Source organism: Tyto alba, unplaced genomic scaffold (assembly GCF_018691265.1).
Source record: "Tyto alba isolate M040663 unplaced genomic scaffold, T.alba_DEE_v4.0 Super-Scaffold_23, whole genome shotgun sequence".
Classification (NCBI taxonomy): domain Eukaryota; kingdom Metazoa; phylum Chordata; class Aves; order Strigiformes; family Tytonidae; genus Tyto; species Tyto alba.
The window spans coordinates 7,942,046-7,960,390 of NW_024881297.1; the positions used below are offsets into that span (position 1 = coordinate 7,942,046).

The 18,345-nt window shown below is 38.4% G+C and overlaps 1 protein-coding gene across 7 annotated transcripts in view; it reads left to right on the forward strand.

Annotated features, from left to right (window-relative positions):
* The window catches only part of WDFY3 (WD repeat and FYVE domain containing 3), a 181,458-nt gene that overhangs the window by 83,376 nt on the left and 79,737 nt on the right, over positions 1 to 18,345 (forward strand). For 6 of the 7 annotated variants that reach the window (XM_042796404.1, XM_042796409.1, XM_042796408.1 and 3 more), the window contains 6 exons: positions 2,117 to 2,584; positions 4,010 to 4,108; positions 7,709 to 7,902; positions 10,040 to 10,497; positions 12,592 to 12,675; positions 18,068 to 18,245. In XM_042796404.1, the coding sequence (XP_042652338.1) occupies positions 2,117 to 2,584; positions 4,010 to 4,108; positions 7,709 to 7,902; positions 10,040 to 10,497; positions 12,592 to 12,675; positions 18,068 to 18,245 (1,481 nt within the window). The remainder of the gene's footprint in view (positions 1 to 2,116; positions 2,585 to 4,009; positions 4,109 to 7,708; positions 7,903 to 10,039; positions 10,498 to 12,591; positions 12,676 to 18,067; positions 18,246 to 18,345) is intronic. The other variant, XM_042796410.1, reaches the window with a different exon arrangement.

Genomic DNA, 18,345 nt, shown 5'->3' on the forward strand with positions numbered 1-18,345 from the left:
TTTCTCTTGTATATTTAAGTTCCTTGGACAATGACTTTCTTCCACTGGTATTGAGAGAGTTCATTGTTCATGGAAATAGTTTTCCCTGTGCACTAAATAGAGAATGAAGGTGATAGTCACACTCATAGCTTAATTTCTCCGTGTTTTGATCACAACATACTCGTTTTTGCTTAAGTTAATTAGCTTTTCTGTTAAAATAGCATGAGGGAACCATGGCCTACTGCAATCTCCAAATGTATTCTTTTATTTAATTTTCTGGTACTTATGACATCTCTCAGTTTCTTTTACCTCCTTTTCATTATGTTGGCAAGTTGTCTTTTTATGAAGAGCGTATTAGCTCATGTTCTTAATTGCTTCTATTTAAATCCTATTGGTTCTTGAACTCTGAAGAGCTGGTTAAGATTTGGTTTCTTCAGGGATCCTTGTAATAATGAAAGATAATTTGTTATCTGCTTGATTGCCTGGAACAACTGTTGATACTAAATTAGAATATAAATAGTATAATCTGTCACTACCTATGTTCCTGTCACATTTAATAAGCTCTAAATCCCCTTTTTAACATTTTTTCATTGTAAAGAAAGCATGTAAAAAATGTCCTTTTAGAAACAAATAAATGTGACTTATAATGTAACATTCATACTTTCCAGTATGTGAAATTGTTCCCGGTTAGTTTTCAAGGAAGTTTCCTGATGCCTTCCGGAGAAATACTGGCAGGGAAGGTAGTGAGGCTAGATACAAAGGTAGTTGAGTTTACTTTTAAATTGGGCAACTTAGTTGATAACCAATGAAGTAGCATTCCACAGAGTATATGTAATAAATCAGGATTCTTTGTTTATGAAAAGGGTTTGTAAATCAGATTAATGGTTTGCTTATAGCTTGTTTGAAAATAAGATTTTATTGTTAGAGCATCCTAAATGCTTTATTCAGAATGTGTTTTGAGATCTCACTCTTGATTGTTTTTTTTTTTTTTTTTTTTTTTTTTAATTATTTTTACCTGTAGTTATTTTCTGTATCATGGGATTTATCCACTGTGTACTGTTCCTACAGAATTTAAAAAAATTGGCTGGGACATCTTTTTAGTAGAATAAGAATAATATCTACTCATAAAAAATTCTGGGGGCCACAAGGAGCACTCATAAATGATGCATTCTTTGGCTAAATGAATGAGATTTTATTCAACTTGAAGGTACTTACTCGAAGAAATTTTACCAAGTTCTTAAAGATGTGAGGTCTTTGTGTGCTAATATTATAGCTACCTAACGCTTTACAACTGTTTCCCTTTGTTTTAATTCCCTAATCATTAACAGTACTGGACCCTCCTAAAGCTTTCTTATTCCCAGGCTTGATTCCCAAAGCCAGGCCTGTGCCATCGTCCGATACCAGTCTGGTCATTCGGGCCAGTTAATCCAGACCTGAGCAAGAGCAGGCTCTCTAGGGAGGGCAGGCAACTGCCGACCTTACTCTGCCCTGTGGAGTTTCTCTGCTCGTAGCCGTTGTCTTCTCATAGGCCATTTGCCAAAGGGTGGAAGCAGGAGGATAACTTGGAGGCCATGCATGTTGTCTAGCTTCGAACCCGGCTGATGAGGATTTGCCATTGCTTATTGCTCTGTTGAGTGAAGGGCCATCGATGGCTGTTATTCTGAACTTAGCCTGCTGAATGCTTGTAGAGGACAGAGTTATGTTCTGCATTATGGAATACAGAACATGTTACTGTTGCTGTTGCTGTAAGGAGTTTTCTTACAGCCTGGGTAGATGACAGGCAGGCTTTGTTTTGTCTCTAGAACTGTATCCTGTTGCACGTTTTAGCAATAGGTCAGCTTACTTACCTATTTTAAAGAAATGATCTTTCATTTAGCTGCTTATGTAAACACTTTCAAAGATGAAGATGCCATCTTAATGAACAGTGGATAGTAGGATTTGCAATGTAAGTGATAGCACAGAGGCTTTTCTGAAGAGTCAGTTTTAATAAAAAAAATTATTGTATGTGATATATACTGTTCTTTTATTCACGCTTATTAAAATGCATGGATCATTAATAAGTATGTTCATAGTTTATGATGATTAAGAACTTTCTCTTTCCTTTTTTCCTCCCATTCCACTTTGTTTCCCAATTTAGGTCATAGTGTGAGGAATATTCAAGCATTTTCAGTCCTCCAGAATGCATTTTTGAGAGCAAAAACCAACTATCTAGCACAAATCATCCTTGATGCCATCACGAATATTTATATGGCGGACAATGCCAACTACTTCATTTTGGAATCGCAGCACACACTGTCTCAGTTTGCAGAGAAAATTCCTAAACTTCCAGAAGTGCAGACCAAATACTTTGAGATGCTGGAATTTGTTGTCTTCAGCTTGAATTACATACCCTGTAAAGAACTGATCAGTGTGAGCATCCTTTTAAAATCCAGCACTTCTTTTCAGTGTAGCATCATTGCCATGAAGACACTCCTTAAGTTCACCCGTCATGACTGCATCTTTAAGGATGTCTTCAGGGAAGTAGGACTTCTGGAGGTGATGGTAAATCTTCTTCATAAATATGCAGCGCTTCTGAAAGATCCCACTCAGGCACTGAATGATCAAGGTAGCGTGTGCTCTTCCATTTTACTAATACGTGTCTGCCCGTGGCTGGGAATGGTGGAGGCTAGCACTTAAGAGGAGGAACAATAGAATCTGAACATGTACCTCAAGGGCTGAGTTCTGCCGGGGGTTGCTGTGCCATCTTAAAAGCTCATTGGCATTGCTTCTCTCTTAACGTCCTGCGAGAAGCTCAAGGCAAGCTTTAATGAAAGATGCTGTATGAATGCAAAATAGTAGGAGTTCATATTTTCCTTTTTAAATGTTTTTTTTTGTTTTGGTTTGGTTTTTTTTTGGTGTATTGGTTTGTTACTTAACATGAAAAGAGCAAGTGAAGGAGCAATGCGCTTCCTCACAAAGGGTGCTTGTGCATTTCATTGTGCTTAGTCCCAGTTTTGAAAAAATACTACAGAGCACATATCTGAGCTCTTAATAGGAGTGTGCATTCAAGTTTGCAATCTTTTTTACAAGTTGGGTCTACATTTTTCCGAGAGCATTAAAAAAAAAAATTATTAAAAATTAGTTATCTCATCTCCAGAATTGAACATCTCAGAGATAAGCTACATAGCTGCTTAGCCTGCAAAGCAGGCACTGCCAGATGCCATATGTGCATACGTACACACACATGCAGAATTTTTTTTTACTTCTTTGTTCAAACTGCAGTCAAGTTAGTGTGCATCAGTGACATGTATTTTTTAATCATAATTGTAGGTCATTTCACCTGAGTTTATTGTCTGAAACTTCATTAGCAAACAGTAGCGGCTGATTAGAGTTAGAAAGCTTTGTTGCCAGTGAAAAGCACATCAGTTCTCGCATTCCTGTAAATAAATGGACCAAACTGTCATCTGATTACGGTGCTACCGGGGTGCACATGCCGTTGTATTGTGCCTTGCTTCTTATTAGAGTTATTTAAAAAAAAAAAAAAAAAAAAAAAAGTCAGTTTTCTGGAGTGTTACTCTGTGTTTAAAATCCCACTTGCAGTATTGATTTGTCTGTTACACCTGCTGAATCATCAGCACACTTACTGTAATGATGTGAAGGTATTTTTGTGCTTTTGTTTGGAATTTCTCTTCTCAAATACTTGATACTGAACAAGAACAGAACCTGTTAAGTCTTCAGCTATGGTATGGTTTTGTGGCTTCAAGAAATAACAGTTGGGGATACAGAGCTGCAGTGTCAGCTACTGAGCTCACAGTGCTCAAAAGCTTCTGTTTAAATTCTTGTCTTTATAAATTAACTTTTCAAGTGATTCATAGTTAAGGTTCCCCAGGAATGCATGTGTAGACTGAATCTTAATTTACTTTGGAATACAGTTAGTCTACATGTTCTGCGGAGAAGCAAAGAAAATAAAAATATTGGTGGAAAGTATCAAGAAGCATCTTAGGAAACAGTGATTTTTACTATGACACTGGGTTCTGAAATTATTTTTTAGGGGATTCAAGAAACAGTTCATTTGAGGACCAAAAGCAGCTGGCCTTATTGGTTATGGAGACCTTGACAGTACTACTACAAGGATCAAACACAAATGCAGGTAAGCAGAGAGAATGCTGTCAAAATATTTATAAAAAAATACCTCAGAAAGCCATGCCTGAAAGCAAAGTAGTCTTGACTTTCAATCTTTAGGCAAGTAATCAAACGTGCTCAAAAATGCTTTTTCTCTTGCCAAGTTTCTCCAGAAAAGAGAGTAGGCAGCATAAACTAGAGTGGATAAAATAAAGGAGTACGAGTGTTGCTTTTTACCTTGAGTTTCTTTGCTATTGTTTACCTGAAGAGAACCACCACACCCCATCACTCTCCAACAATACTATAATAATTTGTAGTAGGGCTTGTAATACAGGTTATATATTGAAAAATTTATGCATTTAATTAGACATGTGGTTTGCTGTTGACAGTGTCACGTCTACTTAAAGGTGATTAATAATGCTTGCATCTTTGCTGAAAGATAGCTTTTCATTTTCAAAGGCATATTCCCAGTCAGGATGTATGAATAGGGCTCTGTTACAAGTGTCCTCTTCTAAATCAGGCAGGTTTATATTGTGCTTCATTAGCCAAGACTTAGTGACATGGACAGTATGTATATCTCATATTAGTAAAAGCTGTCTCTGAGAGCTTGAAATAACACATTGAGAAAGGATGATAACTGGTTCTCAACCCTCTTTGTTCTATTAGACAGAGAAGAAAATAAGCAGGTGGGGGGAAACAGACACCACCCTGAGGAACCAGGAAGTTTCTGACCTTGGAAGCCACAAAACATCCTTATTTCAGCAGGGCTTTTTTTTTCCCTTTTTCTCAATTCTGCCTGGTGTTTTCTCACTTCTGGTTTTGTTTTTTATTTCATTTAAGTAGGAGAAACTCTAATCTGTGACAAATGCTTAAGAATTAAATCCTGAAAATTGTCCAGTTTGGTTGACAGCTCACTGTTTAAACATTAGTTCCTGGGCTAATGATGTAAAGCTTGTAACTAGTTTCTTTTCTGCTTTTGCCCAGGCAAATTTTTTAATTTAAATTTAGGCTCAGTGTTGGAGTAACCTCCAGTATTGTCTATGCCGTTTCACTGTTGCACTTGTTTTCTAGTTCTGTTGCATTTAAGCTTGTGGTTTCAAACCACTTTCAAAGGTGGCTTTTGAATTCTGCCCACTGAGCATTTACAACATCTGCCAGCTCGGCTTTGTTCACATACTTGATAAGTAAGTTCTTTGATCTATCAGGAAAGGCATTATTAGTCATGGCACTCGAGATAAACCCTAGTTGCATGCCCTTAGTTAAAAAAGAAAGACATTGCAGTGAAGCAGAAGTTACTCCAAGCTGATGTTTCAGTTAGTTATACATTCAGTCTGTCGTGATTGCATTTAGACCATTTTGTCAGATTGCCTACAAGCTTTGCTGAAGCTGAGATAGGTGTCTCCTTTGCCACTTGCCTTTTGTCCACCAAGCTCCCGCTCCAGTCAATGGAAAGGAAAAAAACATGATCTTTGATTTGTTGAATGAATCTGTTCAATGATGAACCAAGAAGCAAGTGAATTAGGCTGAAATAAGGAGGTTTTAGAGAGGAATTGGTATAGATTGGTATAGATTACAGATGAATTGCATGAAGCAATTACACACTTGTGTATTTATTGCTCAGCTTTGGTCTTGACATGTAAGAAAAGACAGAATTAGAAATGAGTCAGAAAAGAGTAGCATGAAGGTACGTGTGGAGGCTTCCATATAAGGAGAAATTGGGGGAAAAAAACCCAAACAACCCCCCAAAAACTTAGGGTTGTTTGATTTCTAATGATGAATGAGAGAAGGTGGTCTAAGTATGTGATGATAACATCTCTGAAGGTCTGGAACTGCCTCATACTTTAGAAATGGCAGGTCTTGGTTCACAGGACTGGACTCTACTTACCTGAGTATAGTATGTGGCTCCTGTGAGGTATGAATTATGATCTGACCATGGTAGCATCCACCTGACTTGTGACAAATCCTTGGCTGCTGTTAAATGGCGTTCCTGGCCTCACCTAGGAAGCTTGAGGCAGCCATCAGTACCTCATTGCTACTTCTTGGTACTGAGTTCATCTCTGAGTATCCACCAGAGAAACAACAGAGGGTAGCGTAAAACACATCAGGACTGTGGGATGATGTTTTTGAGGACTCCTGGAGAGTTCAAAGGCCTCATTTCATCAGTAGTCGTTCAAGTTCAGCACTGACAGATCTGTACAGGAGTTAAAAAAACATTTCTCAGACAAGTTGTGGTTACTATCTGTGCAGTGTGACTGGGGTGTGAGTCCAGTGGCACTGCATCCAGAGGCCAACAGAGGTTTTAGGTCATCACAGAGAAGCATCAGTAGGTGTTATGCAGCTTTGCAGTGCTTCATACCACATTCAAAGCTTGGTTTCTGATCTTAAACCAATACCTCTGATAAGCTTTCCTGAATATTGCATAACTGATAACCTAACTTCAAACGATAAATTTGGGTGTCCAGACCCAGACAGGTTCACTGGATAGTTGAGAATCTAGACGGAGAGTGGGAGAAGTGCACAGTGTTTCCTTAGTCTCTCTGAAAACGAGACCTGACCACTGAGCAGATGTGCTTTGCCTGTAAAGGGATACAACCAGCTTAACTGTCTATGGATCTAAGAGCTCTCCTTTTCCCTTGTCCAAGTCTGTATCTCATCCAAAGAACGTCAGAGAAAGAAGGAGGCAGGAAATCAGAAATGGATAGTGGGACTAAGGGTTGTATAGTACATTGGAGGGAATAAATATTGTCCTGACTAGCTTGTTAATCCTGAACTTGGTCATTTAAACTGCTCTGTTAGTTTATGGTCACAAGGAAAATAATCCCTTTTGATGCAGTAATGGTGCATTGATCCATTTCCCTACTGTGTTTTCATCTTCAGTAATTAACACAGGGCAGTACTCTAGGTGCTGACACTGTACTAAACACGTTATATGTGCCATATATATTCCAGTTTGTTTTTTACAATGTTTTCAGAATCAATTTTCATTTCATTTTCAGTTAATGTTCCACACATGTTGTTCTGAGTATGCAGTAAGCTTGAGAACCATTATTTGACTTAAGCTTTATCTCAGCAGAGATAGGTCTTGCCACAAGAAAACTTATGTAGAATCTTGCAGATCTTGTGGAGAAACGGAATCACTTCTCAACCAGTGCTCCTAGTTTGCTCATCTTGTCCAGAAGCAGCCTAGTTATATTTTTGGCAATGAACTAAATGTAATATAAACACTATCCTTAACCAAATCATCATATAGGCTTCCATAAAGATGGGGGGGGGTGTTTTCCTATATTTTTTTCTTTGTTTCATCCTGTCACTCTGAGCTCTAGCATGAGAAGAATAATGGTTATTGGAGTAACAGAATTATTGAGGAAATTCTTAGAACTGCCCCGCGTCCTTGTACTCAACACCTTTAGTGAAAAATATTGTCAGAAGAATATCATTCAAGTTCTATTTGTATTTGTGATAGGAGAGGAAAAACAGTAGTAATTCATTAAACACTCAAAGGGCTAAAACCTGCTACTCAATCTGTAGAAATTAAAATAAACACCCTTCATGTTTTGTTGTCGTTGTTACTGATTGTATTTTTCATACTCCTTATGCACTTATCCCCATCCCCCCACTTTCTGAGTAGGTATTTTCAGGGAGTTTGGTGGTGCAAGATGCGTGCACAACATAGTAAAGTACCCCCAGTGCCGACAGCATGCCCTGATGATCATCCAGCAGTTGGTGTTATCACCTAGTGGAGAAGATGATATGGGCACTTTGCTGGGACTGATGCACTCGGCTCCACCTACGGAACTGCAACTGAAAACGGACATCTTAAGGGTAAATGAAGTACTGCTCAGGACATTTGCTCCTACACTTTTAAAAAAGAAAACACTGAGATGGGGATTGATTTGGATGGATGGTATTTAGCTATTGAATGTAGATTGTCTCTGGAGTTGAAACGTATACATTTGATGCATGGTTTTATTTTTTTCCATCTGTCCATGGCAAGTTTCAGAATCAGAGTTGAAGTCTAGTGAGTGAGTATAAGTTTTTAGCATCATCACTTCTAATCAGCCTCAATGGTTAGGAAACAAGGTTCCACAGTTATGATAATCTTCCCTGGTGGAGTTAAAAATAGTGAGAATACATGGAGGGGGAAAAAAGCAAGCATGTAACATATAAGCTTATTTTCAGTGCTGGCTTGTGTTTTCCTGGCTTACTTTATTTTACCAATTTGTTGGTTATAAATGCTGAATTACTTAATATAAACGTAAATTGTAGTGACCATAGTAGAAGATAAAGCCAAAGAACTTGCTTGGTTAAGCAAAGTCATGGAAAGGTGGGAAAGTAAGGCTGCAAGTGGAGGAGGAAGAGAGAAGACTCTCATCTGTTTTCTATCATATTAGGTTTTTTGGCTGCTAATCTAGACCCACAATTTTTCCTCAGAATAGCTTATGTTATTTTTGTAAATTGACATAATAGTGTTATTTTAGGGTAGACAAGCTGAGGCAAGTAGTAATAAGTACAATGAGTCTTAGCAGAGAGAACTCTGAGACATCTAGGTGCATCTCTGTTGAAAGAAGCTGTAATATTTCTCTGACAGATGAGCAGCTTCATATTATTGCAAAAGACAGAAAGGAAAGCTAGTAATAAAAATATTCATTTGACGTGTTTTCTCTATCGGGGTCTTCAGTCAATTTTGAGCATGTGTCATTCATGATAGTTAAGGGAAGAGAATGAATATTGGAGTTCCCTAGTGGATTTAACATTCAAAGTCAGGGTTTCTCTCCTTCATCTGAGCTGTTGTATTTGTCTGACATTGGTGCTGTTTTCAGAAGTTTTGGTTATGGAACTGACAGCCCAGAATGGTGCAGTGATGTGTCTCTTACTGTTTATCCAGGTTTGGCAGGAAATGAGATACTGCCTTCAAAGGAATGACAGTCTAACTATTTCACTACCTATCTTCTGAGAGCTTGAAAAAAAAAAAAAAAAATCATGATTCTGAAGTAGTAAACTCTTGGTCATGAAAGATTCCTGCTGCCCCCCCAGCCTATTTTTCTGTATAAATAACATTTTTCTGTTTGTGAAGCTTTGTATAAAGAGACTTTTTCTTCTGTATTCCATATTCACTTGTGGGTCAAACTTCCCGTGACATCCGGATTTTTGTTTGTTTTTGATTGGGTGGATGGGCTTCCCTACCTCCTGATTTCACAGATAAATGGGTATTATTCTGTAGTACCTAGATTCATGTAGTTTCCACTGTTTATACTGTGGCTTTGTATTTCTTCAGCAAGCAAGATTTTATGCATTTTTGTTTCTCAGGCTTATTTTTGAACAGCAATTCCTAAAATCAAGTGTCACCCCATTCAGAGATTTACGGGTTTCATTATAGAAGAAGGCTAAAACTAAGTGGGTTTTGGGGGCTAATTCTTTGCTGCTTTTGTTATCTCTGAGTGCTGTTGTGGCTTCGTAGCTCCCAAGTCCTTATGCATTGTGGTTTTCTGGGAGACCTGTGTTACAGTGCTCCAAGGTTTAGATTTGTCATTGCTACAGGCAGTTATTTGCCCACTGCGGTTCAAAATTGTGAAGTATGATGGCAGAGTAGATACCTTTCCAACAGCTATATACTCTGCCTTCTCACTAATGGAATTACCTGGGGATTTTGGGTTCTAGGCTTGGTCAAGTCTTTTCTCTTGGCAGGTTTATCTCCTTAATTTCTTATTTCTAAATTAGTGGCAATGCTTTACTTTTTCCCCCACTCTTTCTCTTTTTATTTTGTAAGCTCTTGAGGGTGGGGACTCCTGCAGTACAAAATTGATCTTTGGAGACTTCAGGCATTACCAAATTCTGACAAATTACATGAGGATTTTGCTAGCATCTCAAACAAAAATATTCCTACCTTTTTTCAGGCTGTTTGTAATGCTGTTGGTTTGGGTGTTTTCTTCTTTGTTTTGATTGTTTGTTTTGTCCATAGGCCCTACTCTCGGTGCTGAGAGAAAGTCACCGCACAAGAACTGTTTTTAGAAAAGTTGGTGGATTTGTGTATGTCACATCTTTACTGGTTGCTATGGAAAGATCTTTGTGCTCGCCACCTAAGAATGGCTGGGAAAAAGTAAACCAGAATCAAGTGTTTGAACTGCTTCACACTGTGTTCTGCACATTGACTGCAGCAATGCGCTATGAGCCAGCCAACTCTCATTTCTTCAAAACAGAGATCCAGTATGAAAAACTGGCAGATGCTGTTCGATTACTTGGCTGCTTCTCAGACTTGAGAAAAATAAGTCCCTTGAATGTCTTCCCTTCAAATACACAACTATTTCAAAGGCTTTTGGAGGATGACCTAATATCCCTGGATTCTGTGTCACCTACGCTAAGACACTGCAGCAAACTTTTTATTTACCTCTACAAGGTAGCAACAGATTCTTTTGACAGGTATGACCTTTACTCTTTTTTTTTTTTTTTTCCTCTTCCCACCCCACCTGTCCGCAGTGTTCCCCAAAATAGTTTTCTTCAGTAAGTTCATTGCAAGCTTTTATATTTCCATTTTAATCTATTTCTTTGTTCCTTTCGCTCCAGTGAGAGGAATATAAGGTGTCAACATCTAACCAAATATTGACTTAGCTCACTGGTATTCTCCAGGGTATGCCGCATTCTCTCTGATGTTAAATGTTTTTGTCATGGCAGCAATTAAGATGGAGATGTCTGTTTATGGTTATATTTGATGTGTTGAAGCAACCTGTTGGTTTATAGTCAGACTGTCTGGTTGCATTATCATACAGAACTACTAGATTTTTGTGCTTTTATTAAGTCAAATGAAAAATTAGTTCTTGAACATCACACCTTAACTTCAGGTTTCCTTTGGTATGGGACTTTATAGTAAGTAATTAGATGATAATATGATGAATTTAGAATCACAGAATTGTTTAGGTTGGGAAAGACTTTTAAGATCATAGAGTCCAACCCTAAACCTAACACTGCCAAGTCCACCACTAAACTATGTCCCCAACTGCCACATCTTCATAGCTTTTAAATACCTTCAGGGATGCAGACTCAACCACTTTCCTGGGCAGCCTGTCCCAATGCTCGACAATCCTTTCAGTGGACAAATTTTTCCTAATATCCAGTCTAAACCTCCTCTGGTGCAACTTGAAGCCATTCCTTCTCATCCTATCACTTGTTACTTGGGAAAATAGACCAACACCCACCTCCCTACAACCTCCTTTCAGGTAGTTGTAGAGAGCAATAAGGTCTCCTCTGAGCCTTCTTTCCTCCAGACTAAACACATCTAGACTAGACTTCTTGTTTTAGATGGATTGGCATGTTATTTAAAGTTCTAGCTAGTCTGTAAATTATTGTTTTTTAAATTTAACTGGGAGACACTCACAGATTTAAACAACTAAAATTTAAATTAAACTTGAGATTTAAAAAGAACCATAGTGTGTGTGTGTGTCTTAAAGTTGATTCAAAATGACGACAAAACTTACCAAAGTATGTATTCAATACTGTCTTGTCTTAAAGTAGTTCATGCCCATAATTTAATGTACAAAAAAGTAAAACACAGACCTAAGCTTCGTATCTGGGACCTTGGAGCTTCTACACCCCAGATATTTAATGCATGTGATCCTGTTTTAATAAGACAGGCCACCTAGTTAGTGAAACACAGGGTCTGATCTTTCAGGTGTTGAATATGTGGCTGTGTATTTTGAGACATTAATAGAGCTGCCAGTTGGTCAAGCTTATTTAAACTAGGTGACCAGTAAAGTACAAACTTCATGTTTTTGTTAATGAACATTTTGCCTCCAAAGCAGCAAATCTTAATGCTTTTCTCATGTTTAAAAAAAAAAAAAAAAAACAAACAAAAAACAAACCAAGAAAAAGAAACAACCCAGAAACAAAAGCCAATTACAGAAGTCCATTTACTTAATCTTGTTTTAAAGGCCTGTTAAATCACTCAGTTAGGGGGAGGAAAATGTGTATTAAAAATGTGTTGCGTGTACCGTAGAAGTTATTGGCTAACAGTAGAGTATGAGGAATCAGTGAGGTAAGTAAATCCCATGGTGGTGTTGCATAAGCTACCTCATAAAGTTCCATATTTTTTGCTGTCATCTTCAGTGACTGCATTCTTCCTTCTTTCTTAAATTTTCTGATCATTGTTCTTTGTAAAGTTTACATTGATTTTTTTGTACCCATGTTGGTTATAGTTAATTTACTGAGGCTTTACTTTCTCCTCTCAATTTCTGCTGTTTAACATTGAAAGACATTTTGTTTTACTAGTGCGGTCATATCAATAAACTTCTGCGGAGTAATAAATAAGCACTGTAGAGTCCTGCCATAAAACAAGTACACGCTTTGCACGTTCACATGTTTACCTGATGTGTGTTGTTCAGTCGTGTCTGTCATCTGTGTTGTTTCTGAAGAATGGATCCTAGTAACGATTTCATTGGCGCTTCTGTAGAACTAACAAGCTTATGGCCTCTGATTTCTTCTCTAACCACTCTGTCCTACCCCTGTCTGTTTTGTCTGTAGTCGTGCAGAACAGATCCCTCCTTGCCTGACAAATGAGACTTCTCTCCCTTCTCCCTGGGGTACGCCAGCTTTGTCCAGGAAAAGGTACCGACCCGTCAAAGAGAAGTTGATCTCGCTTCTGATTTCTCTCACACTGTTGTGTTTCTTAGTTGGGGGCGGGGTGGGTTTCTCTCAAGTTACTATTTATTTCTGAGGTGTACATTTTCACTTGTTTGTTTACTGGATTAAATAAATGTAAAGTTATATTTCATAGTGATTCCTGGGTAGTGATGCTAATGGATGGGATTAGAGATGTCTTCAGACTCCTGAAGCACTTAATGTTAAGTTCATGATTCAAAACCAAATAAGGTCTAGTATAAGATATTATCTGAGGGAGGAATAAATGACACTCTCAGGAGCAGTTCAGAGAAGTTCAGACTATGCTAGCAGATCAATTAATGCAGCAGGATCACTTTTTTCTTGACTGCTTTTTCAAGAAAAGGTACTTTCATTAGGAAGGTGGATGGCCTGTTAAGGTGCTTATTTGTTAGTCATTGCACAGAATAAAAATGAAGAATGAACCTGTCAGTACTTGACTACCAAATGATGTAGAGGCATGCTAAATTTAAAGGTTTGGAAAGAAAGCACAAATGTCACAATTCAGAAATCCTAGTACCCACTTCCCCTCCCAAGTTACTAGTGTCTTGTAGATTATTTTTTCTTTAAAAAATTTACTGATTTGACAAGTGTGATTTACAGGCCTGTGCAAATGATGAAAAGGAGATTTTTCCCAGAGCCCCTGGAGAAGGGGGCAGCTGTTTGTTATCTGAAGATGCAGGTTAGGCAGAGGTTTACTTTTGAAGGCTAAAAGGATGTTGGAACGACTGTGGGTTATCTGAGGTTCAGGTGCCACGTGTAGAAAATAAGGTCATTCTTGCTTGGTGTGCGGCTTAAAATATGCCATCAAGTTTCATGTGTGGAATGTAAAATATTTTGCAAAGGGAAGCAACCATAGCTGCTTTTGGAAACTGCTGTGAAAGGAAATGTTTGTACTTGAGCAGGTTAGTAAAGAGAAGACTTGTTCTGTCTTCCTGAGTGATGTTACCCAACTCATACCTGAGTATTCTGCAGGGACTGGCTTGGACAAGGCCACTTTCCCAATAATCCAGAACCTCTTAGACTGTTGTTTCCTTTCTTTTCTAACACTGAGGCATTTAGAAACAAACAGCGGTTGCAGTTCACAGAGAAAAGCCTTAGCTGCCAAACTCCTTTCCCTCTCCTTTAATCCAAAGAAACTTGAAAGAAAACAGTGTTGCCTGTGGAGGCTTTCTACATCTTCAGCCCTGATATTAACACACTATCATTATGGATTACCCTATCCTTTACTAGATTTTGCTGTTCTCCCAGGTGTAACTGGCATGGCTGCTCAGATTCACTGAATTACGCAAATGCACAGGTATGCGAAGGCTTGCAGAAGACATGCAATGCCTGTCAAACAGGAGTTGGTTACAGGGTACACCCTGATAAAAGAGTACCAGATGGGTAGTTGACACATCCTGGTAATGAAAATACAAATATACCTATATATGAATCAATATGCTAGGCTTCCTTTGTTTGTTTTTTTGTAGTTCTGAAAATATGAGAGGTTATTTGAAAACTGTGTGGTATAAGTCAAGGTAAAGATTGGGTAGTTTAAAAAGTCAGTAATCCCTGTGGGGTGCTTTGGGCAATTCAGATAAGAACCAGTATAGTAATGTGGGTACTTGCTGAGGTAAAAGAGTACATTTGACAAGGATCTTCACAAACAAAAAAGGCCTTTGAGTGATAAGAAGTTGTGTAAGACTCAAAGCAAAAGTGGACGGAAGGAATGATCATGCTGGCCTGGGTGACTTTTCAGATCCTTCTGTAAAAGCATGTATTCAAGTGAAAAAATAGGCAGGGCTAGGCTTTTCAAAAAGTCTGTTTGAGCAGCTGTCTGCTTTCTCACGGTTGTTCAGCACCATGTTTGTCATTCCTAGTGAATTCAATGCCAGTAGCTGAGATCTTCCTACTTTCAAAAATAAGCAACTTGGTTTAATAGTCCAATATTACTTGATTTTCTTTTTTTTTTTTTTTTTTTTCCTCTTTTTAAATGTCAATTACGGTCTGTCGATGTTGACTGTTCTGAGATGTGTTTGCTCTTCTCTTATTGTTTTCTGTCTCCTTTACTTTGCTTCCCTGGGATCTCCCTTGTTGATGTGGCCTGGCTTTCTGCCTTTTGACTCATAAGACGGGTGCCTGAGGGAGAGTCCTGTGTAGTTTGGCTAAAAGAGCAAGCAGGCACTGGTGCACACAAACAATTCTTACAGACAACAATAGTACAGTTCTGGTTTTGATGCACACAGTCTAGAACAGTTCTGGATACATAGATATGCTAATAATCTCTCTCAGGCATGCCTGCCTCTTCTCAAATCTGTATTTCCCTGAGGAGTGGTACCCTCCAAGTGTTATCCTTTATGTAGACAGAGCAGGTAGGATTCCTCCAGCACATGGCATTGGGATGGCAGTACGTAGCTGTCCTCCCTGTTACCTGGAATGTATTGTGCTTCCACTCCTCCCCTGTAATTTGAATCAAGACCTACAACTTCGCTAGTTGTTTCATTGCTGTAAATTTTGGCAGAGAAAACATAATTTGACAGGGCCTTCTCATACTTATTTTGAGCGATTGTTTTGGGCCTGACAAGGTAGAGAATAGAATGTAGCTTTGATTTTAAAATACTTTTAGCCATTATAAAAGTTTGGAAGGTGATCACTCTTGAGGAATGATATGCAGAGGGTTTATCTACAATAAATCTTACTTATTTTTTTTCCACATGAAAATTGATGATGCAATTCTCATCAAGAGTTGTACTTAACAATATAATTTAAGTTTGAATTTTTTCTCCAGGTTTATTTTTTATTAAATTAGACAGATCAATGTGTCATCTTTCCTTTTTCCATTGTCCACTTCTTCCTTTCTTCTCCCTTAAAGGGATCATACAAAGAATGTAGAAGAATGGCTAACTTCATTTACTGCAGGTTCTGCACTGACCCATAGACTTGTAGTATTCAATGAATACTTTGGCAAGATTTTGTAGGATCTATTTTCTTTTCCCTGCCTAGAGAAGTCTTTTTGAACTGTTTTGTGGTTTGTTTTTCATTGTTTTGATAACAGTACTCCTCCTATGAACAAAATAAATATAGTCGGTATTTTAAAATGAGGAGGAAAACTTCCTATAATATATACTTTAAGGACATAACTTTTATTTAGATTGCTACCAGAAAAGCAAATTGCCTAGTCTTGACTGTATCCCCTTTTCAACTTATTGTATGTAAATGTTGAAGCATGGGCTGAGATCAGGATCACACGCTTGTTCGTGAACCATACTGAGCAGTGGCTCGGGTTTTGTCACACTTTCCCCGTACTACCGTGTTATAGCCTCACAGTTTGCCTAATGAGGTGACTGTGATAGTGCAGATCAGGATGCTTAAAAGTAAAATTTGTGCTGAAAGTGGTTGGAAGCTTGATCTTTAGGAATGTCTTGGGGAGTGGAGTTTTGCTAGGCTGAAGGGCATTCTTAAATACAAATGGATATTTTGTTTTTAAACTGTATCCTGTAAAATTTACATTGGGATGGTCAAGGTGACATTGGAAAGAGGTAGCAGTTTTCTTCTTCAGATGAAGAGCACTGCTTTTAAGGTGCATGAGAAACAATTGTCTGTGTTTAAATCTCTGCATTAAGATGGAGAAAAGGGTTGAGAGAACATCTCTCCATGATAGTATTGCCAGATGTTCTGCTGTTCATAATTCCATTTAATTTTAAGAGAGACAGGAAAGCTTTCTTCTACCTGCCAGATGTTTCAATTAGTGAGTCTGCTAGAGAAGTTTAGGGAACTGATGGTTAGAGATTTTGTGAAAACACCAGAAAAATTTATTTGGACAGATTTTTTTCTTAGTGGTTGGTTACAGTAGTATTGCCATACTATTTCAGGTTGGATGTATTAGCTGAATGAGTAAAGCATCAGTGTAATTTCATCTTCCTTCAAAAACTCTTGTATAAAAAGTGCTCTTGGATTCTTCAGATGCCAAATTGTTGTTGATCTGCTACGAGCCTTTTTAATAGGAACACTTTTGTTGGAACATTATTTATCGAGCCCGTTTTCCAGCTAGCACAAGAAGATTGTGCTGTGCTTTCTATGTCCTATTTTAGGCTGAATAATCCATTGCCTCATCCTTCCCCCACAAATGATGCTTCTTGCTGGGGTACGTGTTTGCATGTTTGAGATGCAACTTCAAAGTGTTTAGGACAGAATTGCACATGCAGCCTTCCTCATCTCTCATCTATGTCCTGTTTTTCCCAGGAGAAAAGATTTCCTAGTTGGAAGTGCCTAATGGGTGAGCCACAGTGGGTCTCCAAGTGTTATTTCTGTTAGGGTTAAGGGCTAGGTAAATCTCTGTCACTGAGAACAGGAGAGAGGAAATGTCTCTTCCAACTGATTTGATAGGAAGAGACTCATTTTTAGCTGGATTCACTTCTTGTAAAACGGCCAGCAATATTTGACCTTCAAGAAAAAATTGTTACAGTTTGTTTTCTTGCTTATTTGTAAGAAGTATATGTAATAAATACTGTGAGGGTATGGGTTGGGTTTTGGGGGGGTTAGGTTTTTTTTTTTTGGTTCTGTTGTTTTGTTTTGTTTGTGATGAACATGACCCTTCCAAGCTATCTTTTGCTTCTAAAATAACATCTTGAAAGCATATGTTCAGTAAGCTGCTCATGCTGTTTGTGTGTTGAATTTGTGCTGAAAGAAAAATGGAATCAAGCTGATACCTCCGAGAGTCTCAATGAAAAACGTGTCTACAGCTCTCAGCACAAGTGATTGCTTCTAAGTCAGTGTGTCAAAGCCTCTTTTCCCTGGATCAAACTAAAGTAGCTTAATGTAAAACTAAATTGCCGTAGCAGTCATGGAGAGACTGAGAGCACGCAGACTGCTGGCACAAGTGTACACTGAGACCAACTTTCTGTTCCTGTAGGCTAATTAGAGATTGCTGAGAGTTTTGTGATAGTTTTATAATCAGTTGTTAATGAAAAGTGAATGGGGGGAAACGTATTCAAAGCTGTATTTGTTCCCCAGAACAGGAGCAGTGGTAGCTTGCATGATGCTGTTGCTGTGTGCTGCCACTGCAACTAGAATAAAAAGAGGGAGGCAATAAAGTCGACCTTAAGGTTCTTCAAACTGTGTAGCACCTGAGGAAAAGACTTCTGAGTTCAAGCATGATCAAGAAATTGAAACGTTTCCAGGTCGTCTTTGGGGAAGCATGCCCAACAGGTTTGAGGAAAATATTTGGTTTATTTAACTGAGTGAAGAGAAATGAGAGGAGAGTAACATCTATAGGCCAGTTCAACTTTACAGCTGTTTGAAAAATGCAAAGCTCATAACAAATGGGTGTTGTAACCATGGGATGTTTTCTGTCCTGCAGGCATGCATATCATTCTGTTTCAACACCTCCTGTTTGCCCTCAGAAAAACATAGCTGATGTGAAACTCCAAACAGGACCCACATCTGTACAAAGCTCTGATGCGGTCATTATCCACCCTGGTGCTATGCTCGCAATGCTGGATCTTCTGGCCTCTGTTGGATCAGCTACACACCCAGAGGTAGGGAAAAGAATTCTGCTGTCTTAAGCTTTGAGAGTGACTGGGAAGAAGGATATCTATGGGAAATATGAAAACCAATGATGTCCTCTCATTCTGTGCT